Source organism: Oryzias latipes, chromosome 11, assembly GCF_053564925.1.
Source record: "Oryzias latipes strain Hd-rR chromosome 11, Olatipes_Hd-rR_3.1".
In the NCBI taxonomy this organism is placed as follows: Eukaryota; Metazoa; Chordata; class Actinopteri; order Beloniformes; family Adrianichthyidae; genus Oryzias; species Oryzias latipes.
Window position 1 is genome coordinate 23799398 of NC_136247.1, and position 25713 is coordinate 23825110.

The window sequence follows — 25713 nt, forward strand, 5'->3', positions numbered from 1 at the left end:
AGATGCAGCTGCCCCCCCACGGACCAGACAACAAAAACCTGCAGCACAGGTCAACCCGCTTATGGGTGCATGTGGCCAAAACATTTTATTTCACCATTATTTACATTTTTAATAGAATTCTGCTTAGAATTGGATGTTTAGTTCAGTAATAAAAAAAACACTTTATAATGTGAAACACTTGGACCGCATAAACCGTTTTACTAACCTGTAGCTGCCAACGATGCCACAAGCAGCCACTGAGCAACAGTTTAATAAAAGCGCGATGGGGTTGAAATAAAAGAATGAATTCTTACTCAATGAAATCGATTAAAGGCTGTGTTTGGAATCAATTCTAACACCCTGTAAGTGTTTCTGTTCTGCTGCTTTGGAGTTCTCACACTATTCACAAAGGTTTTAGTTTGCTGGAGGTTTTTTGTCGGCCCTGGAGCTCCTTTCGGTTTTTAAGGCGGAGTTTACCCCCCAGAACAAGAACCAGTAAAAAGCCTTAGACTTTATCAGGACGGCTGCAGACACCAATAACATTAACACAAAGTCGTCTTTATGAGTTTTAACAGCATTATTAGCCTAGCTGAAGAAGACAACAACTCGTGAATCGCTGGACTCCACAGCTGATGGTCCGGCACTCCATCAGTGGAGAAGAAGTCAACAAGCCATGCAGCCTCCCTGCTGGGGCCATTTACCACTCAGTCCTACCCATCTCCCTTCCCCTCCTGCTGTGGGACAGTGAACGTGTAATCTGGTCCCAGCATGCCACCATCCGCACACACAAATACAAACATGCGTGCAGAACCTCACTGCAGCTTTCCTCTTTGGCATATTTCCCTCCATTCTGTGTTTTCTTTGGTTCCAGGTTTTTGCTGCTTTTTTTCCCGTCCATGTATAGATTTATTTATGGATTATTAACTGAATAGAGAATATCCTCCCTTTTGTATTTTTGCTTTTGTGACATGGTCCCCTCCATGTGTTTTCATGAAAGTTCATGTTTGATGCTCTGTTTTGGTTCTGAGTTGCCATATGTGGGTTCCTGTCGAGCCGGCGTGGCGCCTGATGGTCATCCATCTTCCGGCCCCTCTGTCGTTGGACCTCTTGAGGAGTTTGGCAGGTGTCCCCAACCAGCAGCTCCACTGTGCTGCGGTCCACGTCCCGTCAGACGCCGGTGCCAGCAGCAGCTATGTGGTCATATCCGTCCCCATTGTTTCCCAGTCGCTCTTTCTCTCACCAACTGGCTGCTCGGCACCAAACCCGGCTGTCGCGGCCGTCTGTGGATCGTAGCTACCAATCTGTTGCTCTTTATGACCCACACTCGTATTGACTAGCAGCTACATGCACAGCAGACCACCCTTTACTCACACTCTGTCTGCCATCCGCTCACTGAATCCCATCAAATTAGCAGAGCATCCTAGCTTCAAATGCTTGGGGGGGGTGGCTCTCAAAACATAAAAAATCAATTGATTGTGCAGCAATTTGGCCGCTTCCCCCTCATGTTGTGTGTTAAACCAATGGAGCATTGTGCATTGGTGCTCCTGGTGTCCGGGCAATATGGAGGCAGCCAGGCGTGGGAGGGGAAGAGGTTACACTAAGGCGGGGCTTATTCTGTATGGGCACCTACACCCACGCCGCCTGTAAGACTGGCTTTAGCTGGCTGAACTTCGACAGACCCGCCCCCTTTATAGTCCTGTCATTTAGAAGTATTTTCATTCAATTATTATACAAATTTACTAAAATAAGGAAAAATCACATCACAATAAAGTCAAAACACAAATCAATAAAATACTGATGGAAAGTGAATTAAGCAAAGAGCTGCCAAATTCTACCGATAGAGTTCTCAGAAAAAACAATTTGATTAAAATAAACCAGTAAAAACTTTTAAAAGCTCTGCATCAATTAATTCTCTTTTTAAACGTTTTGCAGTCAAAAGTTACATGTTGTCAACAGCCTCACAGACAACTAACTTCGGCCAAATCTGAATTCTTCTCTTTTCCCTATGGCTTCTCCCTGCATTTCTTCCAAGCGCTGAGATATGCCCCATAATTAGCTCATTCTGCCCGTAGGAATCGAACATTGATGTCCTGCGGATCAGTCCTGCTCTTTACCAAGTGAGCCCAGCAAACAGGGGTTTATACGTGCGCCAAGGTCACTTAAAATTCAACTTCAAAGTTGACAACATACAGTATTTTTAGTCTAAAATGCTAGGCTTATTGTAATAATTAAAAAACTACACAATAAAGTACACAAATGTTTGTGATAGGACAGTGCATGACGTTTAGAACAATAGCTACTAATTTTGGCCTGGAATTATGCACCAAAGTCCCTTAAAAGTCATCTATGTCTAATATATTTTCAGTCAAAAATACAGTTTTTCTTTACTAATAACTCAAAAACTACACAGTAGGAGTACACACAATTTTGTGAGTAGTTAGTTTTGTTGTGTGCATTAATTTTATTGTTGTAGTAAAACATAACTAGAACAGTCAAAGCGTTTCATTACGAAAACAGAAAGCAGCGACCATGGCGTTTTATGCTCTGCTGTAAACCGTGTAATTGGGGAGCATAACACTTTAAAAGTGCGGCTGAACGAACAGAGTGGGCTCAGATCCCTCTGGCGGGAACCGCGGACCCGGCTGCAGGCGCCGTGGCAGGACGACTGGGTCGTCAGGGTCAGACGAGGTGTCTCGGTCTCGCTTCTGATCAAGGGCGCACGCGGGCCTCCATAAACGCTCCTGCGGGCCGGAGTGCTCCTCCCCCGAGGACCCGGCACACAGTGGGGCCAACCGACTACCCCTGGCTGCAGTGTGCAGACCGAGGCGTGGCTAAACGTGGGTGGGGTTAAATGCGCTGCGATGCTGTGACGAAAAATCACATACATTTGGTGTGCCTCAATGCCTTTGACTCCGCCCACGTTGAGGCACGCCTCGGTGTGCACAATGCAGCCAGGAGCTTCTCGGGCCGACAGAAGCTCGCCGGGAGAAGAATGAAAGAAAATAGAAAGTACACTCAGTGTACTCAAACATGTCATAGAGGATGTCCGATTGGCCGTTGTGCATGTCAATCAATTGACGTATTAAACAGTGAGGATTATGATTCTCTGATAGATTTTTTTTTAGATAGATTTTTATCTATTTGTTTATCTTTGATGACCCCGCGATCTAATGCCACATCCTTCGCAATCGATCGATGTAACTACAAACATAAATAATGTATAATAAACAAGCAATAAAGCAATAAAGCTTTTTTCACTTATGTTCCATTGTTTAGATTTTTTTTTTGGAGATCTAACTTGTGCAGGACAGCTTATAGAGAGGACATTCATAAAACATAAAATAGAGGCGTGTTTGCAATTTCCTTATTCATGATGCTGTGAGCAGATTGTTTAAAGTTGCAAAACTGCTACAAAACCGTTGTGCGGTCAGATGTGGGCTATCAGATCTGCAGAGCCGCTTTCTGGGTAAACACACGAGCAAAGCTGAAGAACTAAACACCCTAAATGAAAAGTACATGTGAGAAACTCACACACAGATGCTGCCTACGCACACATATTGTCAGAGTGCAGGAACTCGTTCCACATAATGGTAAATCTGACTGAGGAGCAGGTCATCAATCACTCACGCAGACTCTCAAATTTATTTTGCGCTGCCTGTGAGAGCCAGAGTTACTGCAGTAGCAGCCATGCGCAGCATTGCTGTCTTTCCCCATGACTTACCCTCCCTCCCTCCCTCCATCTTTTTTTTTTTCACTTGGAGCTGTTTGCACTGCAAGTGTGAATTTGCCAGCGTTCACTGGCCCTAACATACTGGGATGAATTATTGAATTCTTTTCTACTACCCCCTGGCCTGTTTTTTTTTATTTTTTCTGTCTGCCAAAAGCTTTGGTGCTTGCCGGGCTTTCCCAGAACCAAACCAGAACTATCTGTGCTGATGGGATGGTGTGAATCAGCACGCTGCTTGATAGCTATCTCACCACATGACATTAAAAAGGCTCTGCGGATTCAGAAGGAGAACAGAACGGATCGGACTGGCGAGGCAGAATTTGAGACGGGGCGGCGTTTGACCTTGCTCTCTCGCCGTTCCGGCCCTTTTGTCATCTGATCATTGTTTACTTTTGTCTCTTCGTTGTTTTTTGTGTGGCTGCTCCTTCTATCCATGCCTGGAAAACTTAACAGCCTCTGTGCCAGTGCCAGATGACTGAGTAACAGCTGTTTATTTTGTTTTATTGAAGTCTTTGACTTTCTGGTACTTCCTGTTTGGAACTCAGTCCAGTTTTCATACACAGTCAATGATGCTCATAGATAAAAGTTGTGTTAAAAAATTTAAATATAACATTTATTTTTAGATTTAACGTCTGTTGTGAATACGACTTTTTTTGTTTTGAGCACTAAATTTCCGCTGTTAAATTACGGTCAAAAGTCTGTCATGGTGTCACAGGCGTATACAACGAATCATGAAACAATGATTCAACAAAGTGTGCATGCACAGCAGGGTTACACACGTCTGAGATTTAAGACGCCACCGCATTTGGAGTACAAACAGAAACTGATGGACAGTTTATGTGTTTTATGTACAACTTTAGTATTTATACTGTGACCAACGTAGATCATGGGTTATAGTGATAAAATGACACCACATATAGAGATGTGTAGATAAAATTAAAACTAAACCACTCTCCCCATACGCCTACAAAAGATATTTAGAATATTAAAGAAAGAAGTGGGAGTAGACAATGTTCCTCAGTATGCGTGCACGCCATACTGAATCAGTGTTTTGTGACATATCTTCGACAGTAATTTATCAGGGCAAATTCTGTATTCCAGACAAAGAAAAGTTGTATTTACCACAGCCATGTTAAACACAAAACTAAATGAAGTATTTGCCATTAAACATACTTTTCATTTTGATATTTATCTTCCTCCATAGATGAAGACATCACGCTTCAAGTAAAAGCTTTACACACGTTAACAATATGAACAAAAGCATTTGAAAGGAGTTCCAGTAACAGACTGAAACAGGAAGTCATGGACAGATGAACACCTGACAGAAAAACGGGTGGTTCTAAGAGCTCAGTGACCATGTTGAAAGTTAGACAGGATGCCTCGCTCGAGATCAGAAAGTTCCAGAAATTTCCCCCTCTGTCTGTAAAACAGTCTACTGCTAGTGGTATTACTGTTAGGGGGGGGCATTTGGACCTGCAGCACCTCTGCCAAGAAGCCTAAGACCATATAAGGTTACAGAACATCGTCCACCAATGGAAGCTGCCTCTATGTTTGCCTCATAGAGAAGTTAGAAACTTTATTTAGAAGTAAACTAAGATCAAAACTTTTAAAACATTCATACTTTGTTTTTACAAACATGTAGAATTATTTGACCTTTAACCTGCTTGTTTTCCACTTGGTGGAGGTGGGTTAATGGTATGGGGCTTTTGGAACATTCACAGTGCTTCAGCTTGAAGGACATTTTGGTTAAAACATTTCTAAGTTTGTAGAAATACTTTAGCCTCGGAGGGAAAAGGAAGGCCATGTTGGAATGGTTCTGGTGTGACCAGAGTTTGATGGCCCGCACAGAGGCCTGACCTCATCGCCGCCAGTCATCGTCTTTGATATGAACGAGAGCAGATATAAGGGGATCCCGTCCCGGACGTATCGCCTAGAATCTGTATTTTGCCTCCTTAAATCCTATGCAGAACCAAACCGACACAAATTCCAAAGAAAATCTTGCAGAAATGGTTCCAGGAAGAGGAAAAGCTGTTATTTCAGCGATGCAAACTCCAAATGAAACTGTCTACAAACAATGTCACAAGTCTCACTGGTACAGATGAGCATTCAGACATTTCTGATACAGATGAAGCTCCGGGCTGGAATCCTATCGATTCCGTTTGATTTCAGTTTTTCTGTCACAACTTCTTCTTCTGTGCTGCATCGGCACGATGAAAGGTGCGGGTCCCTTTCTCAGCTTTCATTGGGTTTTAGATGGACTGCGTTGTTAATTGTGGGGAAACTCTGCAGATCTTTTAGCCCAAAGGAGGGATTTGTCCTGCAGATTAGAGTGAAAAGACTCAGGATGTTTGCTTCCTTTTCCGGGCTTTACCAAAAAGAAAAGAGCCTGAAGAAATCTGGTCAGAGCTGAGGTCAGCGAGGGGGTGGAAGTTTAAACACAGAACAACACCGTTACACTATAAATACCCACATCCAGTTTTATCCGAGGACACAGAGTCTTTATCTGTTACGGTTCACCTTTTTTCTTGAGTCCCAGTGGTCCCTGCTTCAACCTGTAGTTTGAGGGATCTGTGGCGTTCTTCTCTGTATTTTGTTACCACCCAGTCAACAGCAGATGTTCTTTCACGTGAGGCTGGACTTAACAAGATCACGCTGCCTCCTTTTTCTGTGTCTCTATAACCAAAGATGGAGGAATCGGTATGCGGCGAGGAGACGAAAACAGAATGACACAGAAAACTGCGCTGCGTCACAAAACCTCACGTAGACCCGGCGCCAAAGTTTCATGAGAGGCCCTGACGTGAAATCCCTGACTAATTTTGCAGAAAAGAGTAAAACCTAAAGAAGTGGAGGAATTCTCTTTGAGGAAAGCAATAAAAGCCAGTTTCAGCAGGACATTAGACGAGATTAGACGAAGTGGAGGTAAAGAAGGTGGAGGATTTGAGGGAGCTGAAGGTCAACAGTCCAACACAACGTGGAGAAAGGAAGGCAGCCGATTGAGAAAAGTGTCGGCCTGGATGTGGGACAAAAGAGTAAGAACGAAAGAGATAGTGGAAAGAATAAGTGAGGGTTTTTTTTTTTACTGAGAAAAGGCTAGAGGCAGAGCAGAAACGGTCAAGTTCTCCTTGAGAGGAAAGAGGATGGAATGAATTAGAGATGAATCCATGGGAAGGACAGATCATGTTAGATGTTTCAGAGATAAACCCAGATAAGCCTAATATCTTATGTGTTTCTTAAAGAGCTGCCAGACAGGAGGGATGTAAGAAAGCCCCCAAAATTTACAGATGTAGTGAAAAAGGAGATAATGTAATTTTCTGTGACGGAAAAGATGCAGAGGATGAGGTTAAGTGGAGGCGGATTTGCATTGAAAACCCTTGAAGGAACAAACTGAAAGGAAAAGATGGTATTTATTTTTTGTTTTTTTATTTTGCTGAAGAAGACCCATTGCGTTAACCAATCAGGGACTCAGCTTTAGCCCATGACGTGTTGACGATGCAATCAGCGGATGGAGTCCAAAACCAACATGGAGAAGAATCTGATTGTTCTCCTCCTGAACGCCATGATATTTTTTGCATTTGTATCAAAACGATTACAAAAAGTTCCTCTCATTTTATTCTCATTTTTATTTTTTCCCTCCTCTGACTAATGCGGGACACCAAGTCGTCAAACTCACCGTACTTGGAGAATCTCTGAATGATGTCATGAATCCAGACATGAAGACGTGATTACAGATGCTTCTCTACTAAATAAATTGAGCTGATGTCTCAGCATCATCCATGTCTTCCATGCATTGACTTTATATGAGATGCACAATACAGTCAATGCTTTCATGTACCGATGACGCTCAAACTGTTTAACAGTAGCTCCTCCCACCCACGGTGGGAGAGTCTTCTTCATGAACATGTCTATTGGACTAGCATGTCAAAAGAAAGGCAAAAGATGTGAATTCCTTGTGCGAATTTGGTGTAAATGCAGCATTAGAGATGAGGAAATTAGGCAGCGCGTAGTTTGGGTGGTCGTCCTCTGAGCATTTCCGTATCACGTGCACATCCCGTGCGTGCAGCTTCTGCGCACAGCCAGTAAGAAGCCAGCATGTTGCACACATAAAATATTGCTCATATGCGAATAAACTTTACATGGAAAAAGTGAGAAAAGATGTGGTGACATTCACAAAAAATCTGAACAGCTCAAAACCGAATTCACTTAAAGACCCGTCGGCCAAAGAAACACTTGTGAATTACGTTTATCACGCATGAATCATGAAAGACTGACTATTCATTCATGGAAAATGTGGAAAATGTGTAAATGTACGTAGTGGCTGTGTGACACGCCCTTCACTAATGACTAGAGAGTGGCATAAGGACAGCATCACCCGTACATGATAACTTCCATTAGCCTTACGAATACTTACTTACACTTACCACACGCGTGAGAATGGTACGTTCCATTTTCATGATGTACCTTGAGATGACATGAAGGAAACTGCAAGACTTGATCCTCGCCACGATCCTCCAAGGGACTGGACAACCCATACAGGTCTGCATGTTAAACCTGTGCCTTCCCAGCGTCACTGTAAATAACATTACTAGCATATTACAAAAAAGGGGCATCCAACAGCCTCCGTGGATCAGGCAGTCTCTTTGTGTGACGTTTATGTTCCACCTGTTTGACAGTTTTTATGTGGGATCAGAGAAGACCTAATTGCCATGAGCTGATGCTGATCAGTGTTTCACCAGTTTACCGGCTTTGTTTTATCCTCGTAATGAGAACTCGTTAACACACTGCCTCTTTTACAGGCTCTAAAAAACTCCTTGTTTATTGCACCCGTCCTCCGGTGGGTGAATGTACATCTTCAGTCTTTGAAGGTCAATAAAACCTCCCAAGTTGTGTGGACAGTCTGGTCAGCAGCAGCAGCAGCATCCAGGACGAGGCTCTTCTTGTCTTATTTACACAAAAGGATAAATCAAACACGCATTGTGTGATTATGTCTCATTTTCCATTCAGTAGAAAAACAGGCATGAGTACACACAACCCGCTCTGTTACAGACGACGCCTCACAAACGCACAAACAGAAATCGCTCAACTCTCCCGGACACACCTGTGAATGAAGCCTTCACCTGTCTGCGTTCTATTATGCAGGCTGGAACAGGCAGCCCACTGCTCTCTTTCTTTGTCTTTTTTGTCCCCCAAGCTTTCTCTCTAAGTCATTCTTGTACTTTTGCTCGTTCAGCTTTCCTGTCACCTGTCTTCCACATGACCTCCTTCACCTCTGTCCTTCATTCCTCTCCTGTCTTCCCTTTTCTCTCCTACAACCCATTTTGGAGTTTCAGTAAGTGACTTAGTTGACTTAGTTCTACTTCGTGGCACATCTGTCAACCTTTTCTTTGCCAAGTTTGACTCATTTTTCAAACATGGTACATAATTGTGAAGAACTACATGTCCAAAAGAAAGAAAATGATGGATTCAGTTAGTAAACTTTGTAGCTGCTTTTGTGTCCAATAAAAACAATTTAAACATAAAATATATATTTCACCCAGAAGGGTCACAACACAACACTTTGGATTTTGCAACACAACACAAAATAACACACTACAATTCATCACAACACTAAAAGAAAATGTACTTAGAAACACAACACTCTAACTCACAACAGAACACCATTTAAAAACAACACAATAACGCGCAACACGATAACTAACATCACAACACTTTAACTCACAACACGACACAATAACTCAAAACACAGCACAATACCTCACAACATAACTCAAAAAACAACACTTAAACTCATAACACAATAACTAACAACACAACACTTTGACTCACAACACAATAACTCAAAAATAACACAATTACTAACAACACACCACTTTAACTCACAACACAATAACTAACAACACAACACTTTAACTCACAGCACAATAACTCAAAAAACAACACAATTACTAACAACACAACACTTTAACTCACAGCACAATAACTCAAAAAAACAACACAATTACTAACAACACAACACTTTAACTCACAACACAACAAAATAACTCAAAACACAAAAATGGTTCTGCCCACAATTTAGATGTGAATTACTTAATAAACTCCTGTTGCTCTGCAGAAACTATGTCCTTAAAACGATTTATTTAAATTGACTGAAAACAACATCATCCCAATGAAAAGAATGCTTTTAAATATAGATCAAAAGGCGATTGCAGTGAGACTTTCAGTTCATGCTTCACATTTGGACAAGGAAATTCATAAGAAGACAGACATCAGGTGTGAGGAATGTTTGATGAAACGTCAAAATCTAATTAGCATCCAAACAGACGGCAAGAGAAATGAGGATTCTTCCAGCGGGCAGAAAAGGAAGAAACAAAAGCGTCAATGAACAGCAACACCACCTCAGGATGCTGGATCAATACACACTACTGTCTTTGGTCCATCACAGTCGTCGATATCTGCGGCTGATGCATCAGCTGGAGTGATGCTGGGAGGAACTGCCACCTCCCTCCTGGTTTACAGCAGAGCGTGTTTTCCCTAATGGGCGGAGGAGAAAGCTGGAAGCCTTTTTTTTTCAGGGCGCAGTGAAACATGAGCAAAAGTGATGAAACCATTGTTGCTCTTTCATCCTCTGTCATGATAGCTCCATTTCCGCAGCACTGAAGCCTTGGGAGGAAAGCGTTGAAAAACCACTCCTTTTCCTCTGTTATGCTGGCCTCCTTCCTGCATGTGTGTATATGTGTGTGCTGTAAGTGTGCATGTGGGTGTTTGTTGGCAGGCCCGCCACACACTGAGTGCAGGCTGACTGGCAGTGTACTCGCCTGCAATTCAACAGCTCGTGCTTGCGAGTGCATGCTTGTGCGCACCCCACTGGTGACTCTGTGTGGGCCTATTGGAGAACAAACTGTGCAGACATCGCCTGTCAGATTCGCTCTGCTTGTCTACACCCTGCATTCACAACGCAGCGCACCTCCTCTCTCCTCCCTCCTTCCTCCTCTGCTGTCTGGTTCCCTCAAAACACAATCTTCATGTGGAAGCTCTTGGAGTTCAAACTCAAAGAAGAGGGGGAAGACCCATCTGTGGACTCGACTCACAGCAGTAACTGCATTTCCGTTTACTATGAAATTGCACAAATTGTAATGGTAATAAATGTGCCTAATAGAAAACAAGACAATTTGGAAAAAAAAAACGTATCGAAAAAAAGTTGGAGGAGGTGGTTTTTGAAATTGACATTGACATTATATTTTCTAATTAAATGAGTCACGTGACCAACAAGCGGATGGCGATGTGCTACTTTGTAGGAACTGGCGTCCTTGGGCGCTGCACAGCGGGCGCCACCAGAGGTCCCACAGCATCACACAGCTCATCAAAAGTTGAGCGTGTCATGTGGAACAATCCTCTGTAAAACAATTTTGGGTAATGGTTTTACAGAGCATTGTTGGATCCAGAGCTGCTCTGTAAAATCTCCAACCACCATTTCCCAAAATGGGTCATCTGTAGCCACTCCCACGTGTCAGGAGCTTGCCGCTACACGGCCGGAAGAAGACGCCGACGTCTCCGTTGATTGATGATGATGGGCGCTAGTGCCGTGGCAGAAATTTAAATGGATCTGCTGTCAATCAAAGTATAATTCACATCCATCGGCATGTTTTTGAATGACTTATCTTGTGAGTTGGTCTGTGTTCATTCACATATTTAGGATTTAATGGAAACAGCGTAACTGCGAAATTTTGTTTTTTTTTACGTTTCTAGAATTTTTTTATAAAGTTTTGTGCATATGTGTCATGGAAATGAAGCTAGTGTCACTGGACACAAGTAATGTTGTTTAATATCGGCTATGTCCAAATTCCCTACCTACTCCCTAACTACTTAAAGACTGGATAATGCAGGACTATCTAGAGCCCTGGATTTTAAAAGCAATTTGGCCACCACGTTCACCACTTTTTTTTTTAAACAACAAACATGGCATCACCAATTTCACGTAGTAAAACCCTAAAAAAACAAAACACACATTTTCCAAAAACTATGTATGTATCCACTGTGTGCTGCTGCTATAAACCTGGATGGAGTATAGAAAATGTACGTTTTTTTCCCACAACAATCGTTTAAACATGCATTGTGGTCTAGTGAGCATCGATGCACACTGGTTTTTTGCTGAGACTTCTGGGAAATTTCTAGGGCACTGGATTTTATATTTAGAGCACTATGTGTAGTGAATAGTCAAAGTCATGTGACTTATTACTTTTTTCTATTTCTAATTTCCCATTGCAGTCATCTTTTGATCTATTGTAAGAATATATACATATATTATTATGATTATGCTGTTTTTAGCCAAAAGAAAAATCTTTTTTAAGTTATATTTTTCCCGTCTGCTCCTGATTCACAAAAGTTTGAATAAAGAAATACATTTTTAAACACCATTTTCTTTCTAAATGTCCTCCACTATGAGAAAAATGACACCAGAACATGTTAAAAGCATCATGTTCATGGCAGTGGGTCTTGATCCATTTATACGGCATAAAGGATATAATATGCTGACGATGCTGTTCTCTTTCTTCTTTATCTTCTTCCTTCAGGGTGCAGTGATCACGCCAGCAATGGACCCCTCCATGTCCATGCAGCCTGCCAGCATGATGGGCCCTCTCACCCAGCAGATGAACCATCTATCCCTGGGCACCACAGGAAGCGTGAGTCCTCCTGGTTGCTTTGAGCCTCATCTGAGCCAAAACTTTGGAGCTGACAAAAGAGAACGGCGATGCAAAAGGACAGCTTGAGTCATTAACGTGTGGTCAAAGCGGTGTGATTTACGAGCTGCAGGGATGACTTTGGTGGACGTTTTTACTTTTCACTCTCTGACAAAGAAACTCTTTCCTTCAAGCTGCGTAAATCGTCCACCCACTTCTCCTTCAGCTGCAAAAATAGAGTTTGCAGCTTTTACCGCAGTTGGCTTCAGTTTGATCATTCTTGAACGTTTGTGTAGATTTTCTTTTGATGAACTGACTTGTAGCATTTGTATGGGAGCACACCTGTGCTCCCAATTCAGGGAAAGTAGCTTTAATCACTCCGGCATGAACATCTGCTCCCTTTGCCCGGACCAATTGATCGTTCGTCGCTGAGCACAAGTCGCCCGCCTAGGGGCGCTAACTAACTTACTGAAACACACTCAAAAAACGATGACACTTCAATTAAAACAATTAGTTAATGGATTGAATCGGAAACTTTCCCTTAGTTTCAGCTTGTAAAAGCAATTTATTCTCATCGTCTCCACGTAAAATTCTTCTTTTTTTTGGCCCAAAAGATAAAACAGATGTGTGTCACGTCAACGTTTATCTGTAGAAATGATGATAAACACAATCAGAGTTCAATGACTCAAAAAGAGTTCTGGCCTTCGTTTTGTCTGCCTGTGTGGAAAAACAAACCTGCTGTTCCTCAGACCGTGCAGGACAAAAAGTTGAAGGTTAGCTCCAGGAAATCCTGGGTTAGGACCCGTGCAGGTGACATTAACTCATCTTGACGCCTCTGCCTGCACATTCCTGCAGAGAACCAGGAAGGCCTGTAGCATTTATTGTTTTAAAACAGCAGTTACAGGGATTTATGTGCATGAGGCTGTGCTGTCTGTCTGCCTCTAATTCCCGTTAGACTGCACACAATAATGTGAAGCATCTGTTTTCAGACCAAATTCCTTTTAATTTGATCTGGTTTGTTTTAAAATCCCAACAAGAAGGTTGTCTGAAGGAGTTTTACGGAGAATGCAAAAAGCAAAAATGTCAATGTTTGTTATAATTCAGTTCCGTCTAAAGGAGATGTGGACAATAAAAATGACTGATTAGTTTTAGTTTATTTAAACATTTACACATGAGGATAAGCCCCTTGAGATGCAGCATCTTCTTTTCAAAGGGGTCCTCTATATAGCAGACATTTTCTAAAGCAACCAAAAAAAGCAAAGAGAAAAAGGAAAAAATAAGAAGAAGAAAAACAAAAAAGCAGAAAAATAAAAAAGGAAGAAAAAATTTGAAAAAAGACAAAAATGAATCAAAAAAAGGAAAGAAAATAACACAAAACCTAGCGAAAAAAGGAAAAAAACCTAGCAGAATATAAATAATCTTAATGCAAACCTTTTATTCGGTTGAGTGGCTCTGATAGGAGGATAGCTCCTGCAGTTATTGATCATTGGTTAAAGAAGAAGGAACAACTTCACAAACATCCGTTATGATCAGTGGTCTGTGCTAACAAAAGTGTCAAACTCAAAATTTAAATTAATTTTCAGTTTAAATTATGACTCAATGTTTACTGAGAACTCTTTAATGATCTTTTTTGATGATCTCAACCTGAAATCAACAGATCCTTCTAAACAACAGTAATAATCATAAAATAAACCTAAAAAAACAAATTTTAATTTGAAATTTTCATTATTTCAACACTGGCTAAAATAATAAAAACTAATATTACAAAATTAAGTTTTTATGGCAGAAAGAAAAAACTGTAAGAATGTAATGATACTTGAAACTGGAACTGAAAATATATAAAATGGTTTGTACCCAAAATTATTTTTTAAAAAAAAACACTTTTCTAGAGCTTTTCTGGCTCTGCGGACATGTTTATTTAGGCCAAGAACTGCCACAATCTAATTTGTCCTAAAAGAAAAAATATCAAAATATCCTTTAGCAGCAATAAAAACTGAGACGTATTTAAGCTCAGTTTTCTCTTAGTGAGTAATAGTTACAACATTAAACCTTAAATAGACAAAAATTCTGCTCTTTCTACAGATTTTCTGGTTACATTTTTAATTGACAACATTTTTCTACAGACCAAGAACAGCCAGATTCTTGTTAGAATAATCCCACTTCTGTGCTTCTGACAGGCTTTAATGGCTGAAAACATCGGCAATGCATTGTGGGATTTGTAGTGCATGTTATCTGATAGGGATCAGGTGCTTTGAGTTACACATTTCTGTGCTAACAAATTCAATTTACTCAATAAAATCTAATGAAGTAACGTATTTTACACTTTAACTAAAGTAGATTTATAATTTAAAAAAACAGTTGTTTCCTAATTTTAAAGGACTGTATTTGTCCAGTTACTTTTTTTTAATGCACACATTTTTTCTCTTCATTCTAAGGAATGATGATAGCATCTTCCTAATGTTGGAATCAGAAGATAATTGCGTAAAACGGTCGTTGTCATCATCGGGCTTCAGCATTTACACCAAAACCCCTTCAGTTGGATCTGTTAATCATTATATTGGCCATAATTAGAAAATGAAGACAATCTGACCTAAATAGAAAGATCTGGATGTAATTGGATCACAAGGACGTGTGGTAAATTGGATGATATCAATCCAACTGTTTTCTTGCTTCTCCTGCAGCCACTACAGACAGTTCTAGTTGGGACCTGAACTAAACCAAAGCCAGTAACATTGTTGGATACTTTTTTACCACAAAAAATATTTTGGAGGAACTGACACTATTTCACGGTGTTGCAGAATGAGCTCAGCCACAGAGCTGCCATGTCCTTTATTTCAAACACCAGCAGGTTCTGAGGGAGCACATTATTCCCCCCTGATGTTCCATATTATACACATTTCTTTTGCAGCTTATCAGTCTTAACAGCCCCCTCTTTTCTCCTCACCCACTAATTTCTCTTCCTTTCTTCGTCTGTCTGTTGCCGTCACTCTGTAAATCAGAGGTCAAATCTCCCACTCCATCAGGTTTCCCTTATTCCTGTACAGATGCTGCCCTGAGACCATCACCCCCCCCCCCCCCCCCCCCTCCCCCTTGTTTTTAAGAATAAAGCCGACTTAGAGGTGTCACAGTTCTGTAGCTTGACTTCCTGCCCCAACCCCGCTGCCTGGGGGCAGGCAGACAGACAGCTTTGCTCCGGCAGCATGTTTGATCTCTCTGTGCGTCGCTGCCATTGAAACAGTGCTGCATTGTACAGTTACCCATGTGTTTTCAGGTGAGCTGTCAGCGACTGTGATGCCACGCCGGCTCTGTCAGGAATGCCCCTCCGCCTAATCTGCCCCAGCTGTGCTAACAGCCGGGATTAGAGGGAGGCTAATCTACGATGATGGCTTTTGATGTTTGATGGGTCGTATTAGAGAAGATCCACTTTCTCTGCTTTTTGGGGTTCTCTGTCTGCCCGCCTAGCTGTCCTGAGGCAACGTGCTGTTGACCTTCCCGCGGTTGAGATCCTCACCCGGCACGCCACCCTTAATCATGGGTGGGAGTTGAGAGGTGTTTCCTGTGAAGCCGAGTCTTAAGCCAGATGTGAAAGCCCTTTCATTCTGCCTGATTGGAAAACTCTGTTGAAAAGTGACTTTAAAAGCAGGACCTCCGACTCTCCGTGTAATAAACTCGAGCTGACACCACAGATAGCTCTGGCTGCGCACATGTGGTGTTTTTGCTCTTTCCCTTCTGGTCATGTGACTTCATCTCGGCCGCAGAGCGGCACCTGCGGAGAGTCAACAGCTTCGCCTGCTGCAGGACGAGCCGCGCCTCAGAATAATTTTGGCTGTTCCAGGCCTGTTTGTGCATGGCTGCGGTTCCCCCTTTGCCTCCAGATGTTCCCCGTCTGGCCGGGCTGCGGCGCTGCTGTGGTGACCCTCGCCTTTCCCAGAATCTGGTGTTTTTCCGTCACGTTTTCAGCTCAGAGGTTAGGCTTTAAATAAGAATGGAAAGGGAGAACTTCTACCAGAAAAGACTCTCACCTCCTGATTGCCACTGTTTTCAGAAACATTGTTGGAGCTGGTCTGGTTTAGCTGTGCGTCTGTTTGTCTTAAACGCTTAATTTCAGAATGCTAAAGAACCTCAGGCGTGGTGTTTGTGGACGGCGGGCATAAACACGGCAGCCGTTCTTCTTGTTGATTTATGTTGCTCCGTTTTTTTGCATATTGCACAGTTACTGATTTATTCACCATCCCTGAACTCTCACCACTTAACAGAAGTCTATCTGTCACGCACCGCGGGTCTGAGAGCGGCTGTGCGGAAATCCTCACGGCCCTGTCGTCGTTTGTGCGTTTTGAGGCGCGCACGCCAACGACTACTACTCGTGTGTGCGTGTGCAACATGTTGTTTGACATGACAAGAGGTGACCTTCCCTCTGTGCTCTCCGTCATACTGCTGTCAGTGCAAGTTGAACCCAAGTCTCTGTTGTCACGGCGACAAAGGTGACTGACAGTCTCTGTCGTCCCTGAAAGACAGATTGGTGTGACGGCTTTCCCGCTCTTATCTGAGCGGTTCTGCTCGCTCAGCTGCTGGGAAACCTTAGGGACGGTGTGTTGTTCACGCGTGACTTTTACGTGGAGGTGAGCTGCACAAGCACAGAAGAAAAAAAACTGGACTGGACTAACCAAACAGGAAGTGGTTCCAAGAAGCCAGAATCCCAGAGACTTCTACAGAGAAATAAACAGCTATTGGTCAGAACAAACATTCTGACCCTGATACTTTTTTTTAACATACAACACAATATTTTTTCTGTAGTTCAAGTTATAAACTTACAAATCTGATACCTCAAAAAGTAAGTGGAGCCTGCTAGCCCTCCCATCCAATGCACAACATGTTTGATTGACAGATGGGGTGTGACCTTCCAACAATCTCACTTCTGATAGGTGAGAGTGGTTGCCATAGCAATGATGACTTAAGTCATCTGGCTCCAACATGGTGGCATCCGTATTGTGAAGAAAAAATTTTGTGTAATTTTGTTGAAGTTCTAGTAAACAGACTATGGGTTAAAAAATAGGAACTTTTTATCAGTTTTAGATTAAAAATTCGTTTTGTATCTGAGGGTTCAACTTTGGCAGTCTAGCTGTTTTTTTAGTAAATTTGTTTAGTAAAATAACAACACTCTCCTTTGTGTTGTGTTCAGAATGTGTTCACGTTCTACGGTGGCCTTGAAGTCCAAATCACATCAATAAATCACTCGTCACAAAAACGTTTTAAAGTTCACACCAATTAAATAAGCGAAATAAATGTTAAAAAGCAGCATTACATTTTAGAAAACAAAACAAAACTTCAGAAACCAAAATGTAAAAAACAGAAATGAAAAAACATTTTGGAAAACAAAATTAATTTTCAGAAAACAAAATGAAATGTTTGAAAAACGAAACACAATGAGAAACCGGAAAAGGTAGGAACTGAGGGACATCGCTGATTGGATGATGATGTTTGTCCCAATCAGCGATGTCTATTAGTACCTGCCTTTTCAGGTTTGTCATTGTGTTTAGTTTTTCAAACATTTCACTTGGTTTTATTTTTTTCTTTGGGATCATTCCATTTTGTTTTCTGGAAATTAATTTTGTTTTCTAAAATGTTTTGAATATTTTTCAGTATTCCATTTTGTTTTTTTGTTTTAATTAATTTGTCTTCTGAAGTGTTTTCTTTTTTACGTTTTGGTTTTTCTGAAATCTTATTTTGTTTTCTAAAATGTAAAGCCACTTTTTAACATTTGCTTTGTTTTTATTTTTTTTGTGGTCGTGATCCTTAAAATATTTTTGTATTGAGTGATTTGTTGATTGATTAGCACCGGCCACCGTAACTCTCCATAAATCTCTCCGTAAATCTCCATAAAGCTTCAATCATGATCAAAACTTTTTTTTCGTTCTATAATCCTACATTTATTTTTCTGTGAAGGTATGAGCTCTGAGAATTTACCCAAGAATGAAAGGTGTAGAAAGTGTGTAGTGAGGTGTTTGACAGGTGTTTTAAAAGTTCTATTTTTGGTGGAAAAATAAAGATGAATATGGATTTGAACTATCACAGGTTCTTAGAACATGACTAAACACTGTACCGATTGATCGATATTTAAATCTGTCTTTTACATAAATTTTAAAAAGTTTCAGAAATTCAATAAAAAAGCTTACAAAATATCAATATTTTTACTTTTGTTTTAGGAATCCTTTCTGAATCTTTGCTACCCTGAAGTTCAGCAAGAGAACATAAAGTCCAACGTTCGGCGTGTAGTGCGATTTCAAGTGATAGGGGTGTGGCTTTCTCACAAGCACACTCCTGATTGGACAGAGTTCACAGATGTTTCATGAAATAAGGTTTTTCAGCTGTTGGCTAAATCTAAATCTATGTCTTTTAGGATTTATAATCTTTAGAAAATATGTTAGATTAGGAATCGTCGCTTTTCTCACTGTCAATCCTAGAAAACAATTTGATCAGCCCCTCGTTTATAGCGGTCCTGTAGATTTAGCCAACAGTTTAAGAACTTCGGGTAAACTAGTCACCTGTCAACTCTGGCCAATCAGGAGAGAGCTTGTTGGAAGGCCACACCCTTGACACAAAGCCTGTCAATCAAATGTTTTGAACGTTGGACTTTATAGTAGCAATCAGCAGAACAGAGTCATAAAAATATGGATCTTTTTTGCATTTTCTTATTGAAATTCTGGACATTTTTGAGTTCTGTATCATCTCAAAGACAGATTTAAATATTCTAAAGATCACCTTTAAATTCACAGGTGCCCCTAAAATTAAGATCAATGTAAAAATAAGCAAAGGAAAAGCCTGCTGAGGAGAAAATGTTTGAACATATTGATATTTTACATGTCTGAACTGCTCTGAGCAGCTAACAAAGCCCAGACGTGAGGAGCTTTTCATGGTAAAGTAGCAGAGCTCTGTAATTCTCTCCAATAGTTCCTGTAGTGTCGGACACCCACATCCAGGATCGATAGTCATCAGAGGCCGTTGCCCGAGCTGCACAGCCATTAATAACCTGCAGTGAGTAACTGGATGCTTTTGCTGAAGAAACAGCACAACAGTGTGTCATCGCTGCGTAAAGACGCAATGATGAGCTGCAGGCCGGAGGGTTTCTGAGGACGTTTAGGCTAAAAGAAATTCATCTCATGTGGCAAAAAACTTCAGCTGAAACTCAGAGCTGTGGCCGTTTCCTGTTTGTAACCAGCAGTCAGGGTGATGCAGAGGCCCACGCCGGCGTTGTGTCTTGAGGTATGGATTTTCATCCAGCCACTGCTGCACTGCGGGTCCAGATTTACACGGCGGTCGGCGGCGTACGTCACGGAGAGTGATGGCTGAACAGGAGACTTGAGGAGTCTTCTCACACCGGCCTCGTTAAGGAGCCATTCAGCCTCGCCGTTCGTCAAACATGCACCCCATGCGCCATCTGCTGCAGGCGCAGGTGTGAGCGCACGTGCACAGAGCGGACGTGTGATGAGAAACCATTTATTGCCAATTAGGAATGCTTTATATTACCCAAACTTGTCCCCTGACTGTGGACATGGCGGCATTAAAGGAGCTCAAATTGGACAAAAGTCATCTTCATCTCCATAGCAACCCATTTCACCATGGCTGGGTTTGACACCCCACTGACTTGCTACAGAGGCGATTGCAGAAATGTGCCTTGCTCAACCTGCCATATTAAATAGGTTAACTAATGGTTATGGCGGCAGAAAAAAACATATTATTAAATTTTCTTGTTGAATCTCATTTAATTTCATTCTGGAGATATATAACATTTCAAACGGACATTATCTCCATGACGAAGGATAGGGGTGGGGGGTGGAACCGGCTAATTTTCCTCTCTCACTTCATTGGCTTTCATGTGGCCGTCACAGGTGAGCCGGCCGAACGCAGGAAAATTGATATGCGTGGTTGGGATTCACGAGGAAGAAGGTCACTTCGGCAATGTGATGGGTGTTCTTAGAGGAGAGCAGGTGAGAGGAAGAAGAGATGACACGGAGAGGTGACAGCTAATGTGTGGGGGAGCTCTGGATGTCCTGGGAGTGACGGCTCTGAAGATGTGATAACCTCAGACCGGCGTGCAAAGACCCCCGCACGGGCGCACAGGAGCACACGCTGACATCCATCCCGGGGCATCCTCCCCGGCTCCATGCAGCGGCGGTGGGGGAGTTAATCACCCGTGTCCGTGGCCTTTAGCTGCTCTCATTAGCGGTGAGCGGTGGAGCCGTACCCGATCCATTAGCGACGCTGCCGGTAATGACACTTCACCAGCGCCGACGGGCCCGTCGCCAAGAAGGGCTTCACAGCCCGGCGTCGCCTCTCCATTACCGCCTCCTACTGCACGACTGCTGCGCCGCTTGTCAGGCGGTTTGAGAGCAAAAGGAAAAAAAACAAAGGAGAGATTTCACTTTTTCTTCATCCAGGGGCAGCAGGAAGATTGGGGTGGGAGGGGGCATTTATGGGAACTGGACTGAGTGACCTCCAGCCCCAAACATATGCACTCAGTTCCTTTTTTCTCCATAAAGATGAAAAAAAAAATCCCTTTTTCTCCATACATGTTGGAGCCAGACCACATCAGTGGGCACTGATTGGTCCGAGTCGGTCTGTTTCTATGGCAACCACTCTCAATCAAGAGTTGGCTTGTTGAAAGGCCACACCCCTCACATTTGAAAGCAGGCTACACAAACTCTGTAAATCTGTCAATCAAACGTTTGGGACGTGAGGGCCAGCAGGGAACCGCCTACTTTTATTGAGGCTTGTGATTGGTCAGTTTATGATTTAAACAAGATTCAAATTCAAAAATTTTGTTCAAGTTTTGAGAAGTTTTGTCTTATTTCTAGAGGGACTGTTGTTGTCACTGTAATAAGCATTTATCCGCAGAAGTCTACGGGGTTTTGCCTTCTAAAATCAACTTCCTGTGTGCGATTCCAGAGGGGGGGGGTTCACTCAGTCCGTGCTTTCATCTTTGGGTCCCATCCTTCAGCGTCACCGATCCAAGCCTCCCAGGCTCGAGATGCTGGTCTCCCACACGCCGCTGCATGCAGGGACCCATGCATATACATGCACACTTGGACAAACACGTCTGTGCATCTTTCATGCACGGACATGTGCTAATTAAAACCAAACTCAGAGTGGCGAGTCGGGCTCACGCTGGCGTGCGAGTTCAGCAAAGCCCGTCCTCATTCATATTACATTACCGTCAGGTCACCGAACGTGTGTGCCGTCAGTAAAACACTCAGCACAGAACAAACCGGCCGCCGCATTAACAGCAGAGGCAGGCGTGACTAAAGTTATATAGGCCACGGGCCTATATCACCTTCCTCCTCTCCCTCCTCATCCTCCTCCACACACTGCTAATTCCCTTTAGTCCTTTTTTTTTTTTACTCTTTTTTTGTTTCATCCTGATGCAGTTTTCATGTAGTCTTGGTGGGACAGCAGGACATCCCCTCCTCTTCCTCTTCCTCTTCCTTCCTCCGTCTCTCTCCAGCTTATCTGATGGGCTCAGTGTCTCTGAGATCGCACGCACATTCCTTTAGCGCCCCCCGAAGGATGCAGCAGTCAGAGCATCTCTGATGAAGACACTGTTGGATCTGTGCTGCTGTGATGAGTATCTTGGTAGTTACAGTTACTGGTTACAGCTAGTGACTTCATTACTACATAATAAAAGTAATGAATTACTCAGCAAAGTGAATTTGTTATTAAAATACTGCAAATAATTTAATATTTTTCCTGAACTGAGTAACATAACAAATAACTGAAGTGCAGTAGTTTAATAAAAGTGACACTTCTAGTGTTTTGGTACAGTTCTACCAAAATTATTATGATGTTTAAATGTAGGGAGAGGATTGAAGGGTAGAACTTTTGAATGTTTATTTATTAGAATTTTCACACAAAAACATTGCAATAATCTATATATCAATAATATTAACTTCACATAAAAATAAAACAGACTTTACATTGAAATGAGCATAAAACTTACAAGTATGAACATATAATTCAAAAACAAAATATTACCAAGATTTTCTGTTTAGTTTCCAGTTTAAATCCTTATTTACACTTTATATAAAACAGAACTGACTCATCGGTGGACCAAGTTGCTGTGGGAAAATACATTTTGAAGATCTAAAGGCACTTTAACTTGAAAACATTTCATTTTAAATAATATCTCAAATAAAACTAATTCTATTGGTTTGTCGTGTACGTGTAAATTTGACAATGTTGTCTTAAAAAGTGTAATTCTAGACTTAAGTCTTAAAAATAAGGAAAGTTGTTCTGTTGTAGCTCTTCATTTAGAATATTTAGGGGGAAAGTTAAAGCATGCAATGCAAAAATGGAATCTTAAGAAAGTTGTTTCAAGAAAACTTGTCTTTATTCAATTTATGATTAATCATAATTAGATGTATGCTACAACAAAAAAAATTGAAAAAAGTGTCAATAAAATATTCAGTCAAAACTAATCATCCCTCAGTGTCTCACTTCATCAAAGATTTGGGGACAAAATCAAATCTCTTTATATATGCATTCATTAAATTGCCTTTTTGATAAGCGACCAAACGTTTCCAGGACTTTAAGTCCGGTTGCTGTGACTCCATTTGACTTTCACACATGCTGTTTTTTTTCTGTTTGCTTAATAAATGATTGTTCTGCAACTGAAGGCTTTCGTTTTTGGTTTAGAAATTGGTCTACATTTTTTTAAATCTAATTAAGTCTTAAAAACGACCTTAAAAAGTCTTCAGTTGAACTTAAATAACTTGTTGGAGCCCTGTTTTTGGCTTTGTTTTAATAAAAGTCAAACAGCGTAGAGATTTCCTGCCTGAAAATGCTAACTCAGTCACTTTCGCCGCCACTTCCTGTTGTTTTGATCCAGGCGGATGCACGGCGCAGAGAGAGAAAGCGTGAATGTGCACGCGACTCCTGGACCAATCGTGATCTCGAATGCACCCCCCACCCCCACCCCGCACATCACTATAAAGACATTTCTGGATGTAAAAGCGCTCAGATTTAACCGCATCAACTGTGAAATAACGATTTAAAGGAAGTGACTATCACAGCGTTATATTTATGTAGAATACTGTAAAACGCTGTTAGCATTGCCGTTATACTTAAACAGCGTAACGATTTTTGGTGTTGTTGATGTCACTTTGATGTGCAGAGGTTGTTGTTTGACTGTCAATCAATGTGTTTGTTTGTTTGTTTGTTTTTCAGTACATGACCGCTGCAGCCGCTGCAGCACCTATGCAAGGGACCTACATTCCCCAGTACACTCCTGTGCCTCCGACAGCCGTCCCGGTGGAAGTAAGGGCCGCGTGCACGCGCACCATGCTCACCCAAACCCACCAATCATGTTTACCCAGCTGATGACATCATGACCATCGCGCCAACAGCCGAAAACACCCGTTAAGGGGGAAAAAAACACATTTAAACTATGCAGGGAAAAACACAAAAAACGCCTCCTGCAAATGAGAGGAATAAGTCAGAAGTTTTATAGCGTTTGGGAAAGACATTTAAAGTGCAGTGGTGACCCCCCCCCACTCCCCGCCCCGTCCTCAGCAGCCGTCTGGCAGGTTGGGAGTCCAGCCTGAAAAATGAAGAACACGGAGGAGGCGGCGGCGGGCGAGGAGCGCGATCCAGCTGTCGAGCAGCTGACGCCGCAGTTCTATTCAGATGGACGATCGGCCGTGTATCACATGACGGGAGCTGAAGTGAGACGCAGCGCCGGCGGCGCTGCCTCCGCAGCCGGCCCCCGCCCCCACCGCCTGTTCATAGGTGGCTGGAGAGCGCGCATCCTTCAGCCACAGAGGTCTAGTTAGCCCGCCAGCCCCGGACAATGACAGCCGCCCCTGACAGGCCCATCAGTCAGCCCTCCCATTTCCTCTTTGACACCCCCCACCCCCCTCAGAAGCTTCCTGATAAAAAGAGAAGACATGTAGCCCACAGCGCCTCCTCCGTCCACGCCACTGCTCCCCCTCCCTCTGCTGCCGGCGTTCATCACTGCTTCAGCCGCTGATGTATGGACATGACGCTGCATCCTTGAGAGCTAGTTAGAGGTGATGGAGATGGCTCAGCGTTGGGGGGCAATCAGTAACGTGAGACAGCCTAAAGCCTCAGAGGTGCTTGTGATGAATTCAGGACACAAAGACATCCAGGAAGGATGTTTTTACCCCAAACGCCCGTTCCTGTGAGGCCAGATCTGAGATCCCGTTTGGGGTTTATTCATGTCTCAGTCCCGTCATTTAAAAGGTAAAAGGCTTTTATTTTCTAAAGCAGACACAGATTGTTGCTGTGTGTGCAGGGAGTGGTGACAGACACCTCGCCTCAGACCGTGGCCCCTTCGTCACAGGAGCTGGGGGGCCAGCAGCAACAGATCCAGGTGGACGGGGCTGCCGATCACGTTCCTGCTTACTCATACCAGTCCAAGTAAGTCCAGCAGAGACCTGAGAGCGGGCTTTAGACCACTGTCATCGACTCTTTCATTCCTTTATTAATGCCTCCATAGAGTTGGACCTTCATTTTGATCAGAGCTGCTTTCAGTTCTGGACCCTCCCAGAGCCCTCAGGTCCTCAGGCTCAGGTCTGCTGGGGGTCCCAAAGGTCAGGATCCAAATTCCGGCCCTGTGGAGCGTCCTGCCTGAGGATGTGAGGGCTTCGTCACTGAGGAGGTTTTAAAGAATAAACTCAAAATGCATCTTTTTAGCTTCACTTTGAAGTCGTTTTCACATTTGCTTAAGTTTTCATTTGATTTCATTTTTGTCCCTGTTTTTTTCTTATAGTGTGTGTTGGAGAGTTTTCTTATGATGACTATTTTTAACATTGTTTTTTTTATTTCTATTAATTTATTTATTTAATGTAAATCCCTTTGTTAAAAAGCAAAGTTAAAATTGAATTTGTTTTACCATTTTAACACATCAAAACTGCGTCTGTGTGGGGCGCCGCCAGTGTCCATCTTCCTCTGATTTACCAATTTTTGGGAGAGCGTCATCTCTAGGGGTGTCACAATCGCGTTAATCGCGATTATACCATTGTCCGGGTGAATACTCGATTCTGATTGGCTTTTGGGATTCATCAGCTGACGTTGAGTCCCACGTAATTTCGGATTCTGCAGGTCCAGTAAAAAAACCTCTCCCACTCTGCCTGCCTCCTCTAGCCCCGCCCCTTTTTTTGCATTTTTCTAATCGGGGCTGAGAGCAAAGTTCGCCTCCAACTGTCCTGTTACCGTTTAAATGAAGATATCTGAAAATGAGACCTTTTACAGTATGATTAGGATAAAAATAAAATAAAAAACTGGATGGATTAGATTCATTAATTACAGGTAATTACATTA

General features: G+C 42.4%; 1 protein-coding gene across 5 annotated transcripts in view; it reads left to right on the forward strand.

Annotated features, from left to right (window-relative positions):
- The window catches only part of rbms3 (RNA binding motif, single stranded interacting protein), a 365348-nt gene that overhangs the window by 331034 nt on the left and 8601 nt on the right, over window positions 1–25713 (forward strand). For 4 of the 5 annotated variants that reach the window (XM_011480740.4, XM_011480741.4, XM_023959618.2 and 1 more), the window contains 3 exons: window positions 12274–12384; window positions 23599–23688; window positions 24686–24810. In XM_011480740.4, the coding sequence (XP_011479042.1) occupies window positions 12274–12384; window positions 23599–23688; window positions 24686–24810 (326 nt within the window). Of the gene's footprint in view, window positions 1–12273; window positions 12385–23598; window positions 23689–24685; window positions 24815–25713 lie in introns of those variants that run through there. The other variant, XM_023959619.2, reaches the window with a different exon arrangement.